The sequence below is a fragment of the Scleropages formosus genome, chromosome 16 (assembly GCF_900964775.1).
Source record: "Scleropages formosus chromosome 16, fSclFor1.1, whole genome shotgun sequence".
In the NCBI taxonomy this organism is placed as follows: Eukaryota; Metazoa; Chordata; class Actinopteri; order Osteoglossiformes; family Osteoglossidae; genus Scleropages; species Scleropages formosus.
Window position 1 is genome coordinate 24,602,676 of NC_041821.1, and position 25,490 is coordinate 24,628,165.

General features: G+C 42.3%; 1 protein-coding gene across 1 annotated transcript in view; it reads right to left on the reverse strand.

Annotated features, from left to right (window-relative positions):
* LOC108933734 (catenin delta-2-like) overlaps positions 1 to 25,490 on the reverse strand; it is a 340,497-nt gene that overhangs the window by 287,506 nt on the left and 27,501 nt on the right. Inside the window, exon 2 of the mRNA XM_029259061.1 lies at positions 12,167 to 12,300. Within this exon, the coding sequence (XP_029114894.1) occupies positions 12,167 to 12,295 (129 nt within the window). The 5' untranslated portion in view covers positions 12,296 to 12,300. The remainder of the gene's footprint in view (positions 1 to 12,166; positions 12,301 to 25,490) is intronic.

Sequence of the window (25,490 nt, forward strand, 5' to 3'; positions counted from 1 at the left end):
TTTGTAGACTGTTTTTTTACTCACTCACTTTCCTTAACCACTTGTCCAAGTCAGGGTTGTAGCAGCCCAGAGCTGAAATGATACAGCAATCCATATACACTGAAATTTAATAATTTATAACTATTATTCTGCTCAGCTGATGTTCCAACCCATCTTATAATTTTAACATCTGATTAATTTACTCACACAATTCAGGTTAAGAATTTAGTACAACTGCAGTGCTCTATTTCTTATTCCCCCAAGTGACAGCCGTGAACCAAGCATCGGAACCAACCATACACCTGCACATAATGAGAACATATATAGCATATACATATAAGAAGAAATACCTGCATCGCTGTGAAACCTCAGCCGAGAGTAAATGCTGACATGCATGCCCAAGATAATTGGCCTGTCTGTGTCAAACCTTGTTTGTGTAACATCTGTCCAAAATCCAGTCTCCATGTTATCTGACTTCATATCTTCACCTTCAGAGATCCATGTTTCACATGTTAATCTTCACACACAAATAAACTCCAGACCTGGATCCTCTGATTGATCCATGATACTACATGAAACGTCACAACTTTAAGGCTACACTTAACTACCTTACCATTTTTGAACTGTGATCAAGGCCACATATCACTATAAAAACAAAAAAAGATGATTATACTGATCTGATCCTTTTCCCCAAAGAAACTTACACCATTAAGGAACCAACAAGTATTTATGAATTTCAACTGGATAACTGTTACTGGAGCACTTATAGGCCACTTACATTGCTCAAGGATACTACTGCACTGGATCTGAATCTCAGACCTTCAGATGTGAAAGCAGCAGCACTACCAAAAACGCTGTCAGACACTCCCCCTAATCTGCATTAGACAGACACTTTGGTCTTCCATGGACTGACCGCCAGTCTGACACCTCCATCAGTCATTTCTCTGGCACACCAAACTTCATAAACTGCTAGCAGACTAATAGAGCTGTAAACAACCATTTAAAAAATTAAACCATCAACATGAGCTAATTTATTGATTCTGTTTTATTTTATTTCACCTTATACAAATTGTCTCCAAATGTGGGAATGAGCATATAAGAATCATATTGTGTATTTTAAATATATTCATTGAGCATTTCTACAAATGGATATACAGCATAGTATAAGTGGGTTATTCTGGAAGAAAGCCAAAACTGTCATGCATGACAACTGAATTTTAATCCTAGAGCCAGTTAATAGCTGTTGTAAAAATAAATATTAACACATAAAGAAGATGAAATAGGGAAAAAAAATTGGAGAAACTCAAAGCTGAGCCGAGCATGAACTGATCTCTTTTACCATATTTCCGAGTGAAAGTGCCCAAGGGTTACAAACACCAAAATGACAATCTGGTGACTGCTGTGCATATACAACATAAAATGGCTGATGCAGGTCATATCTGAATTTATAAAAATCTCATAAAACTGAAGTGACACAGACCCTTACCCACCTATACCATCTGAACCGTTTGTCCCATACAGGGTTGCAGGGAGCCAGAGCCTAACCCAGCAACAAAGGGTGTAAGGCTAGAGGGGGAGGGGACACATCCAGGACAGGACACCAGCCCAACACAACGCACCCCAAGTGGGACTTGAACCCCCGACCCACCAGAGAGCAGGATGAGATCCAACCCACTGCACCACCGCACCCTCCAACTCAGACCAGTGCACTCAAATTGCATCCCTGTCCTGACTTTGTAATGTCTATTTTCCTTCTGTGTTAAATCTGACTGAATGAGCATCACCTTGCCAGAATCTCGTTGTGTGTGGTAAAGTATGAAGTGAGTATTTTGCCCAATGGCTCCATAATGGAGTGGTCTCCACAACTGGTTTGCCCACCTTCATGGATACGCAGACAGGGGCGGAACTGGGGTATGAGAATGACATTTGGTGCTCGGATGGCTGCGCCTTTTTATTCCATTTCAAAAAACGTGCTGCTTTTTAGCAGTCTCCAGTTGCATGGGATTTGTGCTAATGTGCTAACTTTGCATAAACATTGAGCAAACACCGTGCTGTGTTGTGCGAACACTATGCAAGTTTTTTTTTTTTTTTTTTTTAAAAAAAAAAAAAAAAAAAAAAAAAATTTTAAACTGAAACGGTGGGCTTATGATAACAATGAGATTACACTGCAATGGTATTGAGCTAACTACTACTTTTATGCTAATGTTGAGAGAACATTGTGCTCATTTTGAGCTGATGATTTTGCAAATACTGCTGGTTTTGGTCTCGCAGACATTGAACGTTAAATTAACATTGTTTGAATGTTGAAAGCACTGCACTTTCACCCACCTTTGCAGGTTCCTCCACCTTTGCAGGTTCCTTATGTTTGTTTTAGGGCAACTTCACACACCTAATGGAAATTAAAGCCAAATTTCACACACTGGAGGACTTTTATTATTGAATTACCAAATGTTGCAAAACAAACATTTGACGAACAGTACTGGCTTAAAATACAGTACTTCCTAGATATGTACAATAATGAACCTTGAAGGACTATTAAAATTAATTCTGATTAATTGCATATTTCCAGGAGGGTGCAGTGGCGCAGTGGGTTGGACCACAGTCCTGCTCTCTGGTGGGTCTGTGGTTCGAGTCCCGCTTGGGGTGTCTTGGGATGGACTGGCGTCCCGTCCTCGGTGTGTCCCCTCCCCCTCCGGCCTTACGCCCTGTGTTACCGGATAGGCTCCGGTTCCCCGCGGCCCCATATGGGACAAGCGGTTCTGAAAGTGTGTGTGCATATTTCCATACACATTACAGTGTGTGGGGCTTTGTGTTTGGATGGGACAAAGAGGGATGCAAGAACATCATTCATGATAAATGTTTACTGGAACACTGGCAGAGAGAGTGGTATCGACATGTATTAATACAACAATGAATGAAGAGACATTTTTGGCCCATGGACCCCGTTTCTTCAAAGATCTACACCTCAAGCCACCCTTTTTAGCTTTCCCTCACTCCCCAACAGGCATTCACCCCTTTATAATCCCTGTCAGCTCTCATGCTGGTTGAACAACCATTTTATATTTTTCCCCACAATTCCCACAATTTCAACTATTTAAAATAAACATCTTTTCCTGCTTGAATGGGACAGTCTTTAGTAACACAAGTCGTTACAATATTCTTTCTTGAAATCCAAATTATTCCTCAAGAGTGCAGTAATGAAAACTGTAGCTTAGTCTATCATGAAAAGGGTCTGAGGGAAAAAGAATTTCCATGAAGTACAAAACAAATTCATTCTATTCCCTTATTTTTCATTCAACCACATTAGTGTTTAATAAAGGAGATGAAAACAACTTCACAAAACAATAACTGTCTTTAGGCCACAGAAAAAGCAAATTCACTTCTAATCTGAAAATAACATAGTACAAGACTAAGACGATATTCAAAAGTTTTTGCAAAAACAGAATATGATTGTGAAGCAAGTGTAAAAGTGTTAAAGAAAAAACTGGCACTGAGATGTTGAATCTGCTATTATTTACTATTACCTCCATGAGTTGAGTGCTGCAGACTTAAATACGTATGCTAGATGCTAGTGATATCCTCAGAATCACTAATTCAGATTTTTTCCACATATAAAAAACAGTTCAACATCACTGAGATGAAACTCATCGGATAACTTGTAACTGTATGGATAACGTAACAGAATTGTTAATCGTAATAGAAGAAAGGATCTCCGGGCTATGAGGATAAGTCTAAGATTTGCTTGCTAACGCCTTTAAAAACAACCTTTCCACTATGGACTTATGACTTCCTCCAGGAGCAGATTCAACAGCTGCTTTAAAGTTTACAATGCCATCGTGACTAAGACCTACTCTTCTGTGGGGTCTCATATGCCTCCCCATTTACTCTGTACTCTTCAAACAGAGGATGGAATAATGTCCCTGGATGAGTCTCAGTCCCAGGCATAGCTTCACTAACATGGGGGTGAGGACATTGATACATCTGACTGAGATAACTTTGTCTTCCATTAATACCATAGTTTTCCCACAGTGGAAATAAATTTAATTTAAAGAGTTGCAAAACTGAATGATTCTATTACAGCACATGTATTAAGGAAGGAGTACTTACGAAAATCTCTGTGGTCCAGCCAAATAAACGACTCCTTATGTTAAAAGGGGATTTTATTGTTTTACTTTGTTTACCTGATACATTTATTCAAAGAAAGCTACTACGGTGACCGTGAGCTATTTCACTGTTACAATGAGATACTTTCATGACCCAGAAGAACAATTTGAATGATTGAGGGACACCTCTCTAGCTCCACCCAGCCCCATCAGCGCACCTGATCCGAAATTACTGACCGTCCCTATAAAAGGAGTGAATGAGTACTAACAGATTGCGCAATATTAAACAGCACATCAGATTGCCTTGCCTGCGTTCAGCAAAATACCCTTGTTTATGTACCTGTTTTCTTGAAGTCTCGTTCTCCGTGCATTTTTGTTCCGTCCTGTCTGCACTAGTCCTTGGTGCCCCTGTCCTCATCCTGTGTTTCAGCCCTGTTTCTGTCACGCCTCTGTGTACCTGCTCTGACCTTGTACGCCTGTTCCACTTATCGTCCACATATGTGCATCTCTTATTAAAGTGCACTTGATGCAAAAAGACAGCTTTCAGTGAATGGTTAGAAACATGACAATCATAGTTAACTTTTGATACTATTTAATGATCAATTCAATTCCAGTTTTCTTAATACTCATAAACAGACAACTACAATATCCATAAACAACCACAATTATAGTAAAAGTCAAATAAGTTTTTGTCCAGTAGTTATCCATGAAAACAGCAGTGGAATATAGCAGTGGAAAATGTACTATTCTGCAATATCTACAGTTACATGAATTAATAATGCAAGGAAAATTCAGAAACTTAGAGAGTAACCACACCAACAGCCAAAGATGTGACTAAAAACTTGAAACGAGTTAGTGTCTATATTTTGGCAGTTCTAATGTAAATATTCTTCTGTTAGAATAGACGGGTGTTTTAATGCCAAATTCCACCTTTTTAAACTTTTTAAAATCCTATTTGAGATTTTTCGACTTTCATTGTAAAAGATATATAAAAACAAAAGGATAACAATACACATCATCATTAGCCAAATAGAAGCAAAACGCGCAAAGACGCCAGGAAAAGGCAGCAATATTCTAGTATGAATGCAATACATACACACATATCACCTGTGTGTGTGTGTTGTAACGATCTGGCTAATTAGTTATCCCAGATCCTCACGTGGATTCCAGAAAGGCGTATAATTATATAAACCCAGACGGACACGGAAAAAAGGAAGCTCTTCTTTTTAATATCTTGTAGGCAACTATGGATGACATATTTCACACAGCTATCTTTACGATAAAATAAACAACCTTAAAGTAAACTCCAAAACGTGCGAGGCACAAAATGTGTACACGGCCAAGTATATCAGCCTGCGCGCGGGAGAGAGAGCCGAGAGGGGTGGGGGGCAACCCCTTAGTCTCCACCATAATACGTCATCATTACATATCCCCCCCACTTAGAACAAGGGCTGTCCTCAGACCACAATGGAAAGAAAACATTTGCCCCTTCACTGTAGCACATCACTGCATAACAGCGACAAGCAGTGGCACATAAAAGAAAGTAAAGACAGTTGCCCAGCATAATACCATAGCCCAACATTACACAGCCAGAAGAGCATCCTTTTGGTTTTTTTTTTTTTTTTTCTTCCCACAAACTTCACACTGTTAAAACAGAAACTGGAACAGAAGATATTACAATAAAGGCTTAAAACACACAAATCTGAACAGTATCTCAAGAACAAGTGGTGCACATTACAGCCATAACCCTTTCAAACATTTCCATACCTGCTAGTCTCCAGACCAGCCGAAGAAAAACATTTTCTTTCGCAAACAAAATACAATAAGACCCCAAAATAACAAACAGAACATCATAAAACATATCAATACTCAAATTGTAAAGCAAAATAAGGGTTTGTTCACCTGTTAACATCCCATCCACTGGTAACCCTTGGTGTGCGCCTAGGACGGAGGAAGTATGGGTGTGCCGTGTGGGCAGGTTGTGTGGGATGAGTAGGGTGTTGCGAGAATGAGCGTGTTCCCGTATGAAAGGGCTGTGTGTATGTGAGGCAGGAATTACCAGCACATCCACTGCGAAGAGAATACGGATGTGTGTGTATGTGCACAAGTTGTGGGTGCTGGAGGTGAGCATCAATGTGGGGTAAGGAAAAGTTTACAGGGGGTGTGACCACAGGACTATTGACTGAGGGAGTCTGTGTCCCCATAGTCGGAGCAGCCGCCAACTGGTCATGGACGTCCGGCTCCGTAAACAGGATATCAAAGCCATATACGTCCTGCTCATTAGGGACACAGACCGCTTGCTCCTGCAAATTGGTCTCAGCCAACTGTTGGGGTGAACACTCCAGGTCCTCCTTGTCGTCCCAAGTAAAAAATGGAAGTAAGTTACAAAAATGGTGAACACCACCATCAGCTGCATCTGCCACCCTGGACAGCTTGTAATTCAGCTCAGACAAAACTTTGGTAATCCTGTATGGGCCTTTATAGACTGGGGCAAGCTTGGCCGAGAAACCCGCCGAGGCATCTGACCGAGGGTGGGCTTTCAGTTTAACCAAGTCACCGATCTGGAACGAGATGGCCCGCCGATTCTTATCATAATGTTTTTTCTGTGTGGACTGGCTCTCCGCTAGGGACTCCCTCACATGATCATACGTCTCCCTCAGGGCTGAAGTGAGCTCCACCTTGTAGTCCGCTACAGAATCAGCCATGTATTGAGGGCTTGGTGACAACCACAAATCAAGGGGTGTATTGAGGTCTCTGCCATACAAAAGAAAGGCTGGGGTATCTCCCGTACTCTGGTGTGGGGCTGTTCTCAATGCAAAGGAGATCAGCGGCAAGTGGAGGTCCCAGTCTCTGTGTTTTCGCCTCACATAAGCACGGATTGCAGTCTTAATAGTACGGTTCACTCGTTCCGTCTGGTTGGACTGGGGGTGGTAGGCTGTAGTCAGCCTGTGGTCTGAGCCCATGGCAGCAACAACCTCCTCAAAGAAGTCACTCACAAACTGAACACCCCTGTCAGAGACCAGGTGTGCAGGAGCGCCATGTCTCGCAAACACCTCAGAGACAAACTTGCGGGCCGCAGTCGCCGCCGTAGCCTCTCGAACTGGACAGATTTTCACCCACTTCGTGAAATAGTCAATGAAAACTAAAATGTATTCATTCCCACGACCGGATCTGGGGAGGGGACCCATGAAATCAACACCAGCAAACTCCCATGGATATGTAGCGACTACTGGTTTCAGATAGCCTCCAGGCTTCTGATTGGCTGGCTTGGACAACTGGCAGGTCACACAGGACTGGACATACCTCTTTACATCACCCCTCATACCTGGCCAGTAGACTCGTCTCTGTAAGCGCCCAAGGGTTTTGGTAATTCCCAGGTGGCCCCCCATCGGGTGGTCATGAAAGTATCTCAGTAAAGTACCTCGCAGGAGTCCCGGCACATAGAAACGCAGGGCCTTAAGAGGATGAAGCCGGCAGGAAGCCCTCTTGTCCATGAAGTAAACCAAACCGTCCTGAATGCAAAAATCTGTTGAGTCCACACAGGATCCGCTCTCCAGTTCCGTGAACAGTGATGCGATTACCTGGTCGCCCTGCTGGAGCGACTTAAGCTGTTGCTTGTCCTCCAATATTAACAGTGGTTGACGTCTGAGGTTCAAAGAGCCAATAGTGGCGTATGATGGCAACAGGTCTACGGGCTCGGTAGGATCACAGGCAGGATTCCGCGAAAGGGCATCTGGAACCAAATTCACAGAGCCTGGTCTGTGGACCACTTCAAAGTCCTGTAGTCACAGGCACCATCTAGCTAATCGCCCTGAGGGAGAGGGCCTTGACATCAGCCACCTCAAGCTGTTGTGATCCGTAACAACTGTTACATAGGAGCCCTCAATATATGGACGAAAGTGTTCGAGAGCCCAAATCACCCCGAGGCACTCTTTCTCAGAAGTGGAAAATAGGCGCTCTGACTTGTGAAGTGTGCGGCTCGCAAATGCGACAGCCCTTTCCAAGCCATCTTCCCCAGTCTGGGTCAATACGGCCCCGAGGCCAACATCGCAAGCATCCGTATGAACTGTAAAAGGCTTTCCAAAATTAGGTAAAACAAGTACTGGTGCCCTAGTCAACTGCTGCTTCAGGTGATCAAAAGACTGCTGGCACTCAGTAGACCACGTGAAATGGGCATCCTCCCTCAAAAGAGCGAACATGGGCTCAGCGATACGAGCATACCCTGAAATGAACCTATGATAGTAACTTGTCATTCCAAGAAACTGTCGCACGTTTTTAACCGTCTTCGGTGTGGGAAACTGCTTGATTGCAGCAACGTTACTCTTATCAGGACCAATGCCTCCTGGGGTTACCAGGTAACCCAAGTAATGAAGGTTTGGCATACAAAAATGACATTTAGCCAGCTTCAACTAAAGGCCAGCCTCCGCTAACCGCCCCAATACACTAGCGAGGTCTGTCAGGTGTTGGTCAAAGGTTGGTGAAGCAACAACTATATCATCTAGGTACACCATACAACAGGTGTGTGTGAGCCCTGCCAAGACAGTGTTCATTAGCCTTTGAAATGCCGCAGGTGCATTTGACAATACAAAAGGCATTACTTTAAATTGATAGAGCCCTTTGTGAGAGATAAAAGCTGTCATTGGTCTCGAATCTGCAGCCAACGAGAGATGCCAATAACCTCGTGCAAGGTCTAGAGTTGAAATGAATTTACCCCGTGCCAAAAAATCCAAAGAGTCATCTACTCTCGGCAGCGGATAGGAGTCCCTCACTGTACATTTGTTCACTTTCCTAAAATCCACACAAAATCACGGCTCTGTGCCAGGCTTTTCCACTATCATGATTGGGGACGCCCAGGGCCCTGAAGCCGGCTCAATAATATCATCCTCCAACATTTTAGAAATCTGCTCTTCGATAATCTTTCTTTTAGCGGGTGAGGCACGATAGGGAGGAAGGCACACCGGTTTCGCAGTTCCTGTGTCGATTATATGTGTAACTAATGAGGTCTTCCCCAGCTTTCCACTGAAAAGATATTCAAAGTCTCACAACAGGCTTGCCAGCCTTTCCTTGTCTGCTGGAAGTAAAGCTGCCTGATCCAACACTGGGATAAAATCAACTTTGGTATCCTTAAATGTCAGGCAAGCTACATGACCTTCCAAGTCCCCAAACTCCCCCTCCAACAGGCCTAGGTCTGGTGCGTAGTTTGCATTGTCTCCCAATCTAACGTTACCTGTGGCCGGATGAATATGAACATCTGCCTGGATCATGAAATCTGTACCCAAAAGAATGGGGCAAGACAGGTCTGGAATTACAGCAAAGCGATGTGTGAACAAGTGACCCAACAAGCTCAAGGGCAGCCACACAACACCCGAAGGAGTGTACTGTTTTGAGTCAGCCAACTCAAGTGGGGAGAAAGTCCAAGGGAGAACAATATCCTCATTTATTCCACATTTAAGGAGAGTGGATGGATGGACTGCTGAAATGGACGCGCCCGTATCCAATGTCGCCTTCAGAAAAACCTGGTTAACCATTACCATTGACGACAAAGGGGAGTTCTTAGACTTCCTTGGGTTGTCCTGTACCAAATTAACGGAGTGAGAACCCTCTGTCCTCTGTACGCTGGGCCCCGGTTCCGGGTTCTGGTTTCCACCCCGGGGCCTCTGAAACCTACGTGGTCGAGCACCCGAGTCACCCCTAGTGTCTTGTGGAGTGCTTGGGTTCTCTTGATCTGGCTGAGGACTCGCAGCTGCCCCCCCACTAGGTTCTGTATTTCCACCCTGCCTAGTTTTCTTACAGGTCCCACAGTTACGTGTGGTGACCCTGGGGGTAAAACATTTGTAGCAGTGCAAGTTTGGTTGCCGGGTCAGCTGAGCAGAAGTGGCAGTCCTGTTAGGGGAGATAGGCCCCAAGGCAGCGTGTAGCTCATGGGCAGTTAGGAGCAGCTCAGTTAAAGTTGTGGGTGCGGCCGCATGGAGGGCCAGTCCATACTGGTCTGAGACATGCCGGCAAATCACCTTGATCTGTTCTTGCTCAAACGGCGGTTGCCTCAGTCGTTTGAACTCAGTCACCAGGTGAGCGACAAAAGTGGGAAGTGATTCCTCAGAAGCCTGAACACTGTCTAAAATTCCTCTCCAAATCTTCTCTTCATTGTCTGTTGGTAAGAATGCTTGACGAAAGAGATCTGAGAAATGTTCCCATGACAGTAGGTGGGGCTGCATGGCAGAGTACCACTTCCAAGGCTCCCTCTCAAACAGCCCCGTCAACTCTAGAAAAAACCGAGTATCAGATAAGCCAACCGCTGTTTCGTACAACGAAACAGATTGAAGCCAATCCTCTGGGTCAATAGAATCACCCCCATCAAACTTGGGTGGCACAAGGCCAGAAAGGTGAGCAGAACTAATCGGCGGGGGGTGTGAACATGACTGGGCTGTGCATTCGGAGAGAGTGTGTGCCGCAGTGAGAGTAGTGTGCCCAGGATGGGCACCAGCATTCTGTCCATGTGAATGTTGAGAAGCCTCGGCATTTCGACTGTTGCGCTTTGTGAGTGTGCGTGTAGCAGGGGTGGAGGTAAACATAGGATGGGTATGTGTGTCTGGTCTCTGTGAGTGTGAAGAGGTCTGGCTCTCAAACTGCTGTAGTAAGCTGTGTTGTAAGTCAATAGACATACTAAATGCAGATGTCAGCGTATCTCCTTGTTGCTGTAACTTTTTTACCTGAGCAGCAAGACGCTGAATTGTGACTGAATCATCACCCAACAGCCCACGTGGAACACCATCACCTTCACCATCGTCATCCACAAATGCAACAATATGTCTAGCCATTGTAAATGGACTGAGAGAATCAAAACAGAAATGTGACCACGAATAACTGGAAAGAAAATTATCCTAAAGCAGGTTAAAGTAGCACATTTGCATTAGGAAGACACTGTATTACAATACATAAGAAAATAATATTATTATCAAATATCCTTAAATGTATTACCCTTAAATTCAGTACTAGTCAGTTTTCATTATTTTGCTATTAACTATTAACATATTACACACTCACATACAATTATTAACCTTTAACCCCCCCCCCCCCTTTTTTTTTTTCTTAAATTTCCCTCTCCTCTCTTTCACGGCGCGTAGAACTCCGTAGCAAATGGGAAAAAGACAAGGAAAAATGTCCCACGGTCTGCCCAAATGGAGTTTTAGGTTGCCACACCGTGCACGAGTGAATGAAATATCGTAAATCCACTAGCCAACGTGCGCGAGGCAAGAAAATAAAAAGTCGAATTCCAAAAATAGTTCGCCTGCTTCCTTCGTCATCCACCAAAGAGATACTCCAAATATACTCACTGTCCAGTGTCCAAACCTTTCCTTCTGAGGGTTTTCATTCACAGTTCGGGCGCCATTTGTAACGATCTGGCTAATTAGTTATCCCAGATCCTCACGTGGATTCCAGAAAGGCGTATAATTATATAAACCCAGACGGACACTGAAAAAAAGGAAGCTCTTCTTTTTAATATCTTGTAGGCAACTATGGATGACATATTTCACACAGCTGTCTTTACGATAAAATAAACAACCTTAAAGTAAACTCCAAAACATGCGAGGCACAAAATGTGTACACGGCCAAGTATATCAGCCTGCGCGGGGGGGGGGGCAACCCGTTAGTCTCCACCATAATACGTCATCATTACAGTGTGTGTGTATATATATACTGTGCATATGTATATATAAAGATAAAAATCATATTTCCATCATGGTTCTTTATCATGTTTACGCTTTTTACCTTGTTTCCATTGTTTTAGATTATATATTTACTTGAATGTTTAAAGGTTTAAAAGGACTTCATGTTGAAAACAGTATAAAAGAAAAATATGTACTCCATAAAGCAGCTCAAAACAGTGTCATCTCTCATTTTTGGACTAGTAATCTCCTTTAGCTCCTGTAAAACCAGCATTAAAAGTACAAATGTCCACAGAAATGTTGTATGGCCAATAAGTGATATGAATTTTAAGAAGTAAAATTAGTTAAAATTAGTTTTAGTGTTTGGAAACACCAAATAATTGCAAGGAGAACCAGCAAGGCATAGCACGGACATACCTGTTCCTTGACGGAGGCCAAGATGGCAGAGGTGGTCTCAGTTTCAGACCCATCTCCATTGGAGGCATTCAGAACTGGGCTCAGCATGGCAGTCTTCTCTGAGTCAGAGGCCTGGTCTGGAACAGGCATAGCTCCTGCAATGTAGGAGAATTAAAATGCCTCAAATACTCATAGGTTATTTATTTCTCCAGGAAACAGCTACGTAAGACCCAAGGCTAACCTAGATTTGAAAAGGTATGTAACTCATGTTACAAGTGCATGTTCTTAACTGCCATGCTACCCGCTGCAGGCGCTGAAATCCAGGAATGACCTGTGGCATACAGCAGCCCCAAACATCTGCTGGAACAAACAGTCTTCATGCATATCACAGTCACAACACATGAAAAACACCTTTCCATGGAAAATGATAAATGGACAGCTTTGCACAGTTTACCCAGCTTTCTTTGCCATTGGGTGGAAACAGGAACAAGAATGAATGGACTAGGCAAATTCAAAGAAGTCTACACTGAATTTTGCAGACAGGATATATGAAAATACAGTCACCCCTTCACATTCGCAAGGGTTTAGGGCGGAAGAACCCCGTGAATGTGAAACCTGGCAAATACTTGGGCCCCTCTAACCTCAAACCATAACGGTCTGCTAGCCTGACGAATAACATAAAAAGTCTATTACCAATTTCTAAACAAACAGTATTGTACACTTTCAACACTGCAGCACTGCTCAGTGCCTACAATGGAGAAAGGCAAGACTCTACTGAAACTTTATGGTCTTACTTCCATAATGTGACATCTCCTGTGTCATCATTTGTAGCTTTCATCTTAACTTTTAAAACCAAGCAATAAATATACTAAAGCTGTCCTCTACAGCATTTGCATTCAAATATAATTTCTTGCAGTGCATATGACATACAGTTCTGTAAAAATTTCCCTATCTAGATTTACTGCAGTTATATTGACATTAATAAAAAAAAAGAATAAGACCATAAATTGCAGTTTATAATTAGCTCTATGAGAACCACGTTAAACATTCTTTCCTGCAGGAGCATCTGCATGCCCCATATGATAATCTCTAATTTCCATATTCAATCATATGGAAATAGACAGGCAAGATGATTAAATGCTTTAATTAGAAACACTAATTTCTGAAAACAGAGGATATGGACTTTAGTTTAAAAATTGGATTTTTCAAATCTAAATTGACTGCAAAAGTAATTATTTCACACAGCCATCTAAAAGATCATTTTAAAAATCTTGAAGTAATTGTCTATATGTGTTAAACAGGAAATTGTCAATTAACATCATAAGGAGGAAGGATTCTGACTGTTAGTAAGGACTGTTATTGACAGATTTTTGTTTTGTCTGTTCTTTTCTCTAAATGCACATTTCAGATATGTTTTGAAGTCACACAGGTTAACCATGCAGAATAACCTTATTCTTCTCAGCAGTACAACTCAGCAAAATTTTACTCTTTCTGCAAATAAAATGTGTACAAATACTTCAGTTTGAATTGTTACAATTAACCAGTGTAGTGAATTCATAAGACTAGACAAGGTCCCTGTCTGCACTAAGGAGTTCCAAATAGAACTAAAATTTGTTCTATATTCAATTACTTGATGTGGATCGGAGGTGACCACATGGGAAAGACACAGATATGAGGACAGCAGGTCTCAAGAACAAAAACAGGCTTTATTAAAACACCTCAGCCAAACAAAATGGGAACACAGCTCCTTTAAAGCATCACATAAAGCAAATATAAACTCCATTTCTCAGACCAGCTGCTTGTAAGCCCATACTGATTTGACCTCACTTTTCAGCAGCTGGTCATCATTAATGTGTTAAAGCTGGGATGGGAAGAGTGGGCAGCAGTTCATGGAGGTACTCCCCTTCCCATGCCTAGGTATCACTGCCCACCAGTTCAGAATTTTCAAATGATGTTTATATTTACATAAGTTTTTCATGACAGCTGGTAGTTTAGAGGATAGAGCTGCTGACTTTGGATGTAAAGCTCACAGGTTTGAATTCCACCAACTGGTGTAGTACCTTTGTGTAAGGTACTTGCCCCAAACTACTCCAGTAAAAATTACCCAGATGTACAAACACTTAAAGCATAACTGGTAGTTTAACACTAATTCACTTTGGAGAAAAGCAGAACTTAAATTAATATGTAATGATTTCTTTAATTATTCCGTTTTTTATTTTTCTTAATCTTTTTTATCTGAAATCTGAGGTGATTGAGGAATGTACATGAAAACCAGCACTGCTGTACACAAAAAGGAGCTCAGTATCTACCCTCACTCGTACCTCCTTATATCCCCACTGTGCTCACTTAGGAGACTAAGTCTCGGATTTGCCTCCTCCATCCATCCATCCATTTTCTTTCCTGCTTGTCCTTCTAGGGTCGCGGTGGCAACAGAGAGAGCAGAGAGGCCCAGCCGCCCCTGTCTCCCACAACCTCCTCCAGCTCAGCCCAGAGGATGCCCAGCCATTCCTAGGCCAACTGTGAGATATGATCACTCCAGCAGGTCCTGGGCTGACCTCAGGCCTCGTCCCAGTTGGCCATGCCTGGTATACCTTCAAAGGGAGGCACTCAGGGGGCATCCTTATCACATGCCTGAACCACCTCAACTGGCTCCTCTCAATGTGGAGGAGTAGAGGGTCTACTCTGAGTTCCTCCCGGATGTCTGAACTCCTCACCCTGTCATGCAGAGTGAGTCCCAACACCATGTGGAGAAAACTCATTTCAGTCGCTTACACCCACAATCTTATTCTTTCGGTCATTACCCAGAGTTCATGACCATAGGCGAGGGTAGGGACATAAATCGACCAGTAAGCAGAGAGCTTTACCTTATGGCTCAGCTCTCCCTTCACCACTATAGTCTGGTACAGCGACCGTATTACTGCTGCCACTGCTCCCGTCTGCAGCTGATCTCACGCTCCCTTCTCCCCTCACTCGTGAACATGACCAAGATACTTAAATTCCTCCACCTGGGGAAAATTGCCTCCCCTTACCTGGAGGGGGCATGCCATCCTTTTCAGTGAGAGAACCATGGAGTCAGATTTGGAGGTGCTGATCCTCATCCCAACCGCTTCACACTCTGCTGCACATCGTTCCAGTCCGTGTTGGAGGCAACCATGTGACGGTGCCAAAAGGACAACATCATCCACAAAAAGCAGAGACATCACCTTCTGACTCCCACATAGAATTTCCTCCTGATCTCGACTGCACCTTGAAATCCTGTCTATGAAAACCACAAACTGAAGTGGAGACAAGGCACAACCTTGGTGGAGTCCAACACCCACACTGAATGGGCTTTACTTAATGCTGAGTATGGGGACACAACTCTCGCTCCGTGTGTACAGAGACCAACTGGCCCGCAGTAGTCGCCCCGGCACCCCATACTCCCTAAGCACCTCCCACAGAATTTCTCTGGGAACACAGTCATAGGTCTTCTCCAAGTCCACAAAACACATGCAGACTGGATTAGCGAACTCCTATGCCCCCTCAATTACCCGTGAAAAGGTAACTGGTCTTCTGCTCCACAGCCAGGATGGAATCCGCATTGTTCCTCTTCAGTCCGAGGTTCAACTATCGGCAAGAGCCTCCTTTCTGGCACCCTGGCATAGACTTTCCCTGGGAGGCCAAGAAGTATGATACCCCGATAGTTGGCACACACTCTCTAGTCCCCTTTCTTACAGATAGGGGCCACCACCCCAGTATGCCTCCTCCATGTACTAAATATCTCAGCAGCCAACAAACTTGAAACCACTGATGCCAAGCACCTCCCAAAAACAACTGAGCAAAGAAACAGAAAGAGGCTCAGATAATAAAGTAAAGGTCAGCAGTTGATGGGCCTCTATTGGTGCTGATACCTGGTACCAGAAGGGAGAGACAGGTAGTGGAAAAAGCACACCATCAGAATAACTGAAAACCCTTTAAAATGGTGATATCCATCTGCAGGGTTTTGGTGATTACCTGCAAGCACTTTCAATGGAGTCAAAGTTACCTGGATCACATTTAATAGAAGGCCACTAATACTGTGCAGGTCTTCCAGAAAACTCCTACAATACACTATGTGGGCTAAGATTTCATTCTTCCAGTGAAGGAGGAGCTAAGCAGTTATGTAGTTAAAGATGTCCTAAGACTGGCTGTCTTATACTAAATTCAATTAGGCTTGCGGCGATCCTCAGTCTCTCCTGGGAAAGCTCAATGTGTGTATGGTGTGGTGTGCCCTGGGTGAGACATCTCTAGACTGCATTACACAAGTACATGCTAATGCTCACAGTCACACATCAGTCACAATTATAGCCTTATGATCAACAGAAACAGGCTGAAGAGATTAGAGCTAGTGGACTAAGCAGTACAAGCATGCCGCACTGTTATTTTCACAGTGTTAACTCTTGTATTAATTTATATTTCTTTATATGATGATTTTCTTCAAAGAAATGTGTGTCTAAGTCATTCTTCTATTTACGAAATTTTTACTGGAGCATTTCATGGCAGGTGCCTTGATTAAGGATACTACAGAAAAAGGTAGGATTCAAACCTGGATCTTTCCAACGCAAGGCATCAACTGTAACCACTACAGTATGGTAAAATCTAGAAAAAGATGCAAAGATTCATGGATATTCAGTCTCTGCATTCTGGCTAACAATTCTTCTCTCAATTAAAGTGGTGGAGATACTGTCTCTGAGCATGTAATACCGCTAACCCGTTATCCCATCTTGATTTCAAGTTCAAGGTTTGTCATAAGTACTTTATACACGGTACTTGTACTATGAAATTCTTGCTTGAGTGCTTCTTCACAGACTATAGACAACACAATAGATACTACTACACAAAAAAAATAAATAAATAAATAATGCCAGTAACAATAACAATAAATAGCCAGAATACTTAAACTTAGGCCTTAAATTTCGAATCCCATTCTAACTGAGAATGATGACCAATTGCCATGATGAACGAGATGTTCCATGCTGAGCTGGGGATGCAAAATACCATTTAGCAACAATATCATTATTACTTGTTAAACTGGCTTACAACTGTTACTTAACCTAGAATGCCCAAGAGGGGTAGGCAACCACTGGCCCATGGACCCCCAGAGGTTTTTTTTTTTCCTCCCTCAACTTTCAGTTGGGAGTTTTTGTTCCTTTCCCCGGTGGCCAGTAGTTATACTAACAGCTCTTACAAAAGTACTTTATTATGGTAGCCATTAGTCGACTGTCTTCTTTGTTTGTATCTGTTTTTCTTGCATTATGCCTGTGTTAAAGCACTCTGTGTCACTGCGTGAGAAGAGCGCTCTATAAAAATAAACTGAAATTGAAATTTGGGCCATTTTTCAATGCTTCCACTAATGTTGATGTAAAAAATTAAGATGTACTGCCCAGTCATGTGAGTCTCAAGTGGGCTCCACCCACAGATGTTCCAAGTTAAAAACCTAAACTCCGCACCAGTCTTTTAGAACTGAAAAAGCCACCTGGATGAGTGGTGAAACGTTTTCAAGAAATCTTATGCAAGTCCAGTTGCCTTTGTTTTAGCTTTGTTTTTAGGTATTCAGCTGGGGTAATTCAGAGCAAGTACTATGGCAGGAGATAGAACTTGGAGTCCTTAGATTACAAGGCAAAAGCTATGCCACCTGCTGCCCTCATTAACCTGGGTGCTACTGACCCTAATATTCACAAGAGCTATGTTTTAACTGTCAATTGCACTTATGGAGTCACCCTGCCAATAGAAGAATTACATACTGTCTCACCGGCTACACACTGTACCTCCTTGCCAAGCCCTACCCTAGCCTCTCCAGTAACTTCAGTAATTGCTTCCTTCTCCAAAGCATTGCCCAAAAGTTGCACATTATTTTGGAGTTGACTTAGCCAGCGAATATAGGCCTAAGCTATATCACAGCTCAAATTTTTGGGGGTCAACTTATACGCAGGATAGACTTATACACCAGCATATAAAGTACATTTCGACTCCAGTAACCCAATAGTTTCTTCCGACTCCACAGCACTGCTTAAAACAACTCAGGCTCCAGAATTCAGACCTATATTCTCCGGATAAGGCAACCTCCAAAATAATCTGTTTAAAACAACTGAAAACTTAAACCTAAAATGGGGAGTTATATAGTTGTGTTGCACACTTCTTGCAGTATAACTAAGACTCATAATCCAATCTTAAAATCCAGATGTAAATGGGTTGCAGTCCCAAACTCTCAACCCACCTTGTCACCACTTGTATTATGAATATTACTGTCCATTTTCATCTAAAGCCTTTTATATCTTTTGATATTCGGAGAGATGTCTCAGATTCCTTTCATCAGTCTGCTGAGATGTGCTGGTATTTGTAACTGTAAAGAACACATTCTTCAGATATAGAGCATAGAGGAATAATCAACCCCAGGCTCAAGGGCAGAAGCTTTATTGTGCCTTTCAGGTTTCAAAGTTCTGGAATGGTACACTAGGTATTATTTTTCAAAGTTGACAGTAAGATAGAAATATGTAACAAGATAGCAACAAGAAAAAAAAACTGGATATCCTGGAAAAAATTGGGTTTAGAAGAAAAAACAATAAGCTCAAACTGGAGAAAGAAGGGAAAGGCCAAAACATAAAAGAAATGAGGGAGGAGAGTAAAAAAATTCCAAAAAGATAAATAAAACTGCAAAGTAAAAAAAAAAAATAAAAAATACAAAATATAAAAAAAAGAGCCTGAGACAGTGTAGCAAGTATGAAAGATTTTTTTTTTTACCTGTGACTACTACATGTACACACACCAACCAATGTCTAGAACCGCTTGCCCTCAGCAGGGTCGTGGCAAGCCAGAGCCTTACTGGCAACACAGGGAGCAGGGGACACACCCTGGGTGGGATGCCAGTCTACTGCAAGGCACCCTAAGCACGGCTCGAACTCAAGACCCACCACACAGCAGGCACTACGCGAATCCACCACACTCAAACACATATACTCTATACATGTGTATACAAGTGTATAAGAAGCTTTGGAGAAACAACTTACTTTGGCTCTGAAAATTTAGTGTTAAAGCATACAGTATGATGCACAACAAAACAAAATAGTTTCACAATAGAAATACTGATTGGAAAAATGTACGTATAATTTGTAATCCAATGTTTAAAAATTTCAAGTGGTTAGAATACTTCTGCAAAGCACTGTAAATGTCACGAACCCCCAGGGCAGGAGACAGGAGGTAGGACCCAAGAGCAGGATTGTTCATTTGTTTGTCCGAATGGCAAGGTGAAAGACGTGTTTGGGGACAAGTATGAATCAAAGAAATAATGGAGCGTACATCATTCTGAGGAATGTCCAAGATCGGGGTCGTAGTCCAAAGCAGTGGCTGAAGGAGTGGTCGAGGGAGTCGAGACTTGGGGCGAGGAATCAGGGCTTGGGCGGCCAGGCAGGAAAACATGAAGAGGGTTGTACAAATAGGTTGAGAATGCAGAGGGGATGGTTGTCTCAAAGATTCCACAACCTGGGAGAGGATGGTGTGGCTTCCTTCATACTCACCCCACTGATGTCTGCCAGCTGCATTCAGCTGGGGTGTGGTCACAGGCATGACAGTATACTTGGGTAATGCAATGAAAAAGAAAAAGTAAATAATCGATTAAATATTATAGCACTATATTATAAATAAAAAAAGAAAAATAAACAATGTGCTGGTCACATTAATACCAGATGCTTATCCTGTATCATTTTTATTATCAGTTCAGTTATGTTTCTCAAAAGCACCACAGTAGAAAATGGGATTCAAATCCAGACTCTTCTAGTACAAGGCAGCACCAGAAAAAGGTGCAAAGATGTCACGCCCAAGACCACACTCCTGATTCAAGCACCTGGCTGTATTCAGCATAATGGAGTAGAAAGGGCACCACTCCACCGCACCTTGGTTGTGGAATCTTGTTGAGACAACCATCCCCCCCACGCTCTCAAACCTTCCACTTAACCTTACTTGACCTGTTCCTTGCATCTCTCTTCCTTGTTCCCCTGCCCATCTCCTCATACCTGTTTCTCATGGTTATGACCTTCGCTTTGTCCCTTCAACTATGTCTCCAGATCCTCCTTGGTACAATGTTCGCCTCTCAAGTTTGAACCTTCGCCTGCCTCCAACCACAAGACTTACTTCACCCCTTCAACATTTCAGTAAAGGATCCCGCATTTGGGTCTAAACTCCTGTGCCCTGACTCATCTATGTCATAGATTACCATGGGTAATATTTAGACCTGTATATTACCATTTAGTGAATTCTACTGTCCATTAAGGTACACCTAGGCGACATCTGTCAACTCGTTTTCTGGTCTCGTGGAACTTGTTGGGTTCCTGTGGCTCAAAAGCACTGAAATTTAAGGTCATGATGTATGGTGTTATGTCATCTGACATCTGTGCAAGTTATACTTCAGATCTTTCACTATAAACAGATGTATCATAACGACCAGCATTACCGGGAGTTTGAGCAGTAAAATTAGTTTATTCTAAATAGTTAAATTGTGGGTAAAATGGAATTCAGTGCTTAACCACTCGGGAGGACTTAAGGGAATATAAGGGGGAGAGTGTGTTGGCCAATGAAAGGAGAAAAAAGCCTGAGGGATGTTAAGCAGGCTGGCTTGAGGAGCAGGTCCTTGAGGAAAAGGGGTCTTTAGACCAAAAGCATAATTTTCTTGTAATTATGCCTGTACCTCTTGCTGTGTGCCAGTGATCTAATATAAGTTCATAATAAATGCTGTCTTCATCCCATCTGAATTCAGAGCATAGTGCTACAGTATTAATGAATTAAATACACATTATACATATCAAGCACCCAGCTAACAAGAATAGTGCAGCTTCCAAAAAACTACATTATTCATCTCTCACAAGACTTTACCTAGGAGCTTCTTGTTCTTCTCTTACCTGGCCCTCAGGATTGACTGAACACAACTATGTAAACGGAGCACTCTACTCTTTTTTTTTTTTTTTACACAAAGCCCAGCGTGCTGCTAACCTTTTCAGGAGTGTCTGGTCACAGCCATCTGTCACCATATAAAATTATTGCTCCAAAGACACCCCAATTCAGAGGCTTAACATATGCTTCCTTACAAAGGAACAAGGCTTCCTATAGCAATGTGGGGGGGGGGGGGGGGAGGGATGCAGTAAACCCTGGCTCTGCAACAACAACTCTGCATTCTGGCATTACAGCAGTGCAAGACCAAACATAGAAGATTGCTTGTATCTCAGAAGGTGTGAGTGAGTTCAATGCCATTCATTCTTTTAATGCATCCCATTCAAAAACACAATACTGAAGAGGTTGATAATAAAGATTACTTATTTACAGTAATTTTAAATGGCTTATGTTCAAAAGTCTGGTCCTTGAGCATACATCCCAAATAGTGGTAAAGATGTGGTATAGTTTAACATCTCTCAGCAGATGTATGTTAATTACATACTGGAAAAGTATGAAAAAACTGCCAAAGGAGAGGTGTTAAGAACCAGTAGTGCATAAAGAGTGCAACAAGCTCCAGAAATAGTAAGGGAACATTACAATTGGTCTATACACACACACTTTAAGTATGTTATGTTTATATAAAATAATAAATATCTTCAGGGATCTAAAACATCCTCAGAATAGAGTCCTTGATGCCTCAAAGGAAAACATTAGGTGTTGACATGGGCATCAATCGAACTGCATTATTATCTAGTTCCAGGGCTGAGGAAGTTGAGAGCTACAGCATTAATATACCGTATATCCAGATGAAGCCAAATTAATAAGAAGCTGTCCTACATGCCTCGGATTAAATGTGAATGGGATGGATGTGGGACTGCTGCCTTCAACAGCTGGAAACCAAAAGGGTGGAGCCGTGTTGGAGTCCCATGGAGCAATGAGGTACACACTAAATAGGCATACCATTACACACCTTACTGTAAAATGCTTCAAATTTACTTTCGCCCTCCACTGAGACAAACAGCATTCTTCTCCCTCATGTCTGCAAAGCCTCCTGTTCTAGGTGGTTGGCTGGCAAATTGCACTCCTGGCTATGGCCACGCATTGAATGCCTGCATACAATTATTAGCCAGAAACTGCCAGCACAATAGAATCTGCTCAGGTGGAAACAACTCAGAGCTTTCACTTACAGGTCACAGATTGCTTCAAAACTTAAAAAAGAAAGAAGAAAATGGCAGAAATGAAAGAAAAGGGAAACTGCATACTCAAGAGTTTAAAACGAAGAAGAAAGCCATGCCATCACAGTCAGTAGATGATTTCAGGGACTCATGTGGCTTGGATGGCATGATGCTAATAAGGAGTCTGGAACTGTACTGCATGACTCTAGTGTTGCTTTCATTCAATGTGGGACTGAAATCTAGTAACTGCAAGGAGAATAATTCATTTTTTTGTGGTAGGAATACCTGAATGCAGTGGCAAAAGTGTGTTATGGGACTGAGATCTAGTAACTGGGAGGGATGTGGAAGATGCTCCTAGAAGGCCATGGTGGACTGGTGTGCTAACATCCTGGAATACACATCCAAAAAGGCAGGAAAGAGCTGCAGCATCTCTGTAGAAGGTTAATGCATCACACTGCATTAACTCTTTTTTAATTGAGTGAATGAACCCATGTTATGCCAGGAAAATACATCCAAAGTCATTACTGAACTGCCAGAACCTTTTATCGCTGAAGCCAAAAGACTTTCCCTTCTTAGGTGATGGGAGTCCCTTTGATTTCTGGCACACATCTTGAGTATCAACTAACTGAATGGGATGAGGGCCAAAAGCAGAAGGATCATTTGAACATCTCACTCTTCTGCAGCACATGTGAGACCAAAAGTAGCACAGCAGTGAAGTGTGCATGACTGCAAAGGCCCCATTAGGATGTTTTCTCAATATCTTAGAGCAACATATAAAAACTGCACTAAGACAGCTGCTAGCATAAGGGGTAAAGCTGCTGGCTTTGGACTCAAGAGGTACAGATTCAAATCCCACCTCCACCTGTAGCAACCCAGAGCAAGGTATTTACCACACTGTAAAGAGTGGTAAACAACTGCAAGTAACATAACACCTCAACTACACAAATAAATGTAAATTCATTAAGGAGATACCAAGAAGGTTAACTGTCTCAAATTATTCTGCCATTCTAGAAATAAAATTGAATGTATTAAGATTTGTATGCTTGAAAACCACTTCAAGTATTTAACTTTTTTTTTTAAATTAGTTTTTCAAAGCCAGTTTTTTTTTTTTACTTAAAAAATATGGAAAATATCTTTACAGAAATAGTACTAAGATGAACTGAACTGAGAAGGGCAGATAAACCATGTAATATATACTAAATAATGAAACATTTTGAGCAGCAACATAGCTAGTGTATAAAGCTTGATATTTCCTTTAACTGTAAAGTAAGATGACCACATTAATCACATAGTTTTTGCCCTGACTAAACCTTATTCATGGTTGTTTTGGAAAACATAAAGCTGCTGTGATGACTATTAACCCTCTGCTTGTTTCAGCCCCCCACAATGGTAGTGCCTAGGGAGGTGAAACACTGTAAGGCAGCACGGTGGCACAGCAAGTAGCACTGCTGTCTCCCAGCACATTGGGGAAAAGTCTGCCCCAAACACTGGAAAACAGTACCTAACAGCAAGTGGGTATACCAAACATGGCTACAGCTTTTATAGGACCATTATAATCTGTAAACCAGGACTCCATATACCAGGATATACCTGTATTTATATTGTAAAACCTTTCCCACTCATGTGGTAGAATATTTCTGAAAGCTCACACTAGTTAGCATGTGAAGGAGCAAAGGCTGTCAGATGGGCACTGGTCCAATGCACAATGACCTGTCTGACACAGCGACTTCTGCGAGTGCCTCGACATAAATATCATATCTAGAGTTCCCCAGCAGCTTCTCCTAGGGCCTGCTAAATGCCTAGCAATATTCAGGTTACAGGGAAATATTAATATTTACTATGTGTACTGGTTGGAAATTTTTCAAACTGTACTCGAGTGTGACCGTCGTGAGGCTGTATGAAGATGTCGAAGCGCACAAATTCAGCTGCCAAGAACTCAAGCTTACTATGAAAGAATCCCACAGTTTTCTTTCGCCTGGCATTCTGAAATAAATATGACAATTTGCTGGTTTTGACAAGCATGCCAAATTGTGAAATAACACTAAGTGGTGTTTTTTTGGTAAGAATTTATTTTTGTGATCTGTGCTTCCACAAGCTCACTTTTTTTTTTTTTTTTTTTAATTTAAGCACACTATATAAAAGAAGCACAAAAAAAAAGCAACCTCACAGGTACAACCGAAAAAGAATGGTTATTCTAATTATTGACAGTGCCGGTACAGAGTGGGCTGGATCCAGGACAGAGCAGACAGTGAAATGGGCTATTACCTCCACAATGAATTTACACTACATACTTTTTTTTTCCCCCACCACTGCTTCACTAGTAGGGTGTTTGCTGGGCTGGACGGTAAAGAGCTGGCCAGGCATCATACAGCCTGGGCACTCTGACAACTTTTTATTTAACATTGCTATTTAGTTGCACAGCTTGTGCTAAACCAGACGATCTGCAGTAAACCCAAAAGCTATTGCTATGGTGCAATCAACGCTGCCCAAGTAGTGCACTTCACAACCAACTTCACAACTGTTTTGTGCCCTTCTCAAAGCCCAGTGTTTTCCTGCAGTACCCATTGTTATACTTGCTTTAACTTTGTTCCACAGCTCCATCCATTGTCCTCCCTGTGCAGTCACTCACATTCTTCTTTAAGGGGTTCCATAGTCCACAGTGCTCAGTTTCAGAGTATACCACTGACACTGGGATGAACAGGGGCACTCGCATGCAGAGTGCACAACGCTTGGCATAGTGGCACAGCGAGACGCACTGCAGTCTCACAGTATCTGAGTGGTATAAGAGGACGTAGGTTCGATCCCTGCTCAGTTTGTATGTTCTTCCTGTGTCTGCATGGGCTTCCTCCAAACACATGCGGTTCAGGTGTGTGACAGAGACTATGTTCCACTCAAGTATGGATGCATGAATCATTGTAAGTAGTGTATCTAGCAGTGTAAGTCACCTTGGTGAATAAGGGGTGTGGGGTAACAACACTACATGGAGTTCACTGGAAGTTGCTTTGAAAAAAAGCATCTGCTAAATGAAGTAATGGAAGAATGCCAAATGGATAAACCATAGGAGTTTGAACAGCTATGACTTTAATAAGAAATATTTTTTGTTTTGCATATAAAATAAAAAAAGTCAACAACAGCACCTATGCACAAGTAGTTATTAAATACAAAGCCAATGTTCAGTATGTCAATGACACCTGCTTGTCTGCACTAAACTGCTATTAGGAAAACAAATT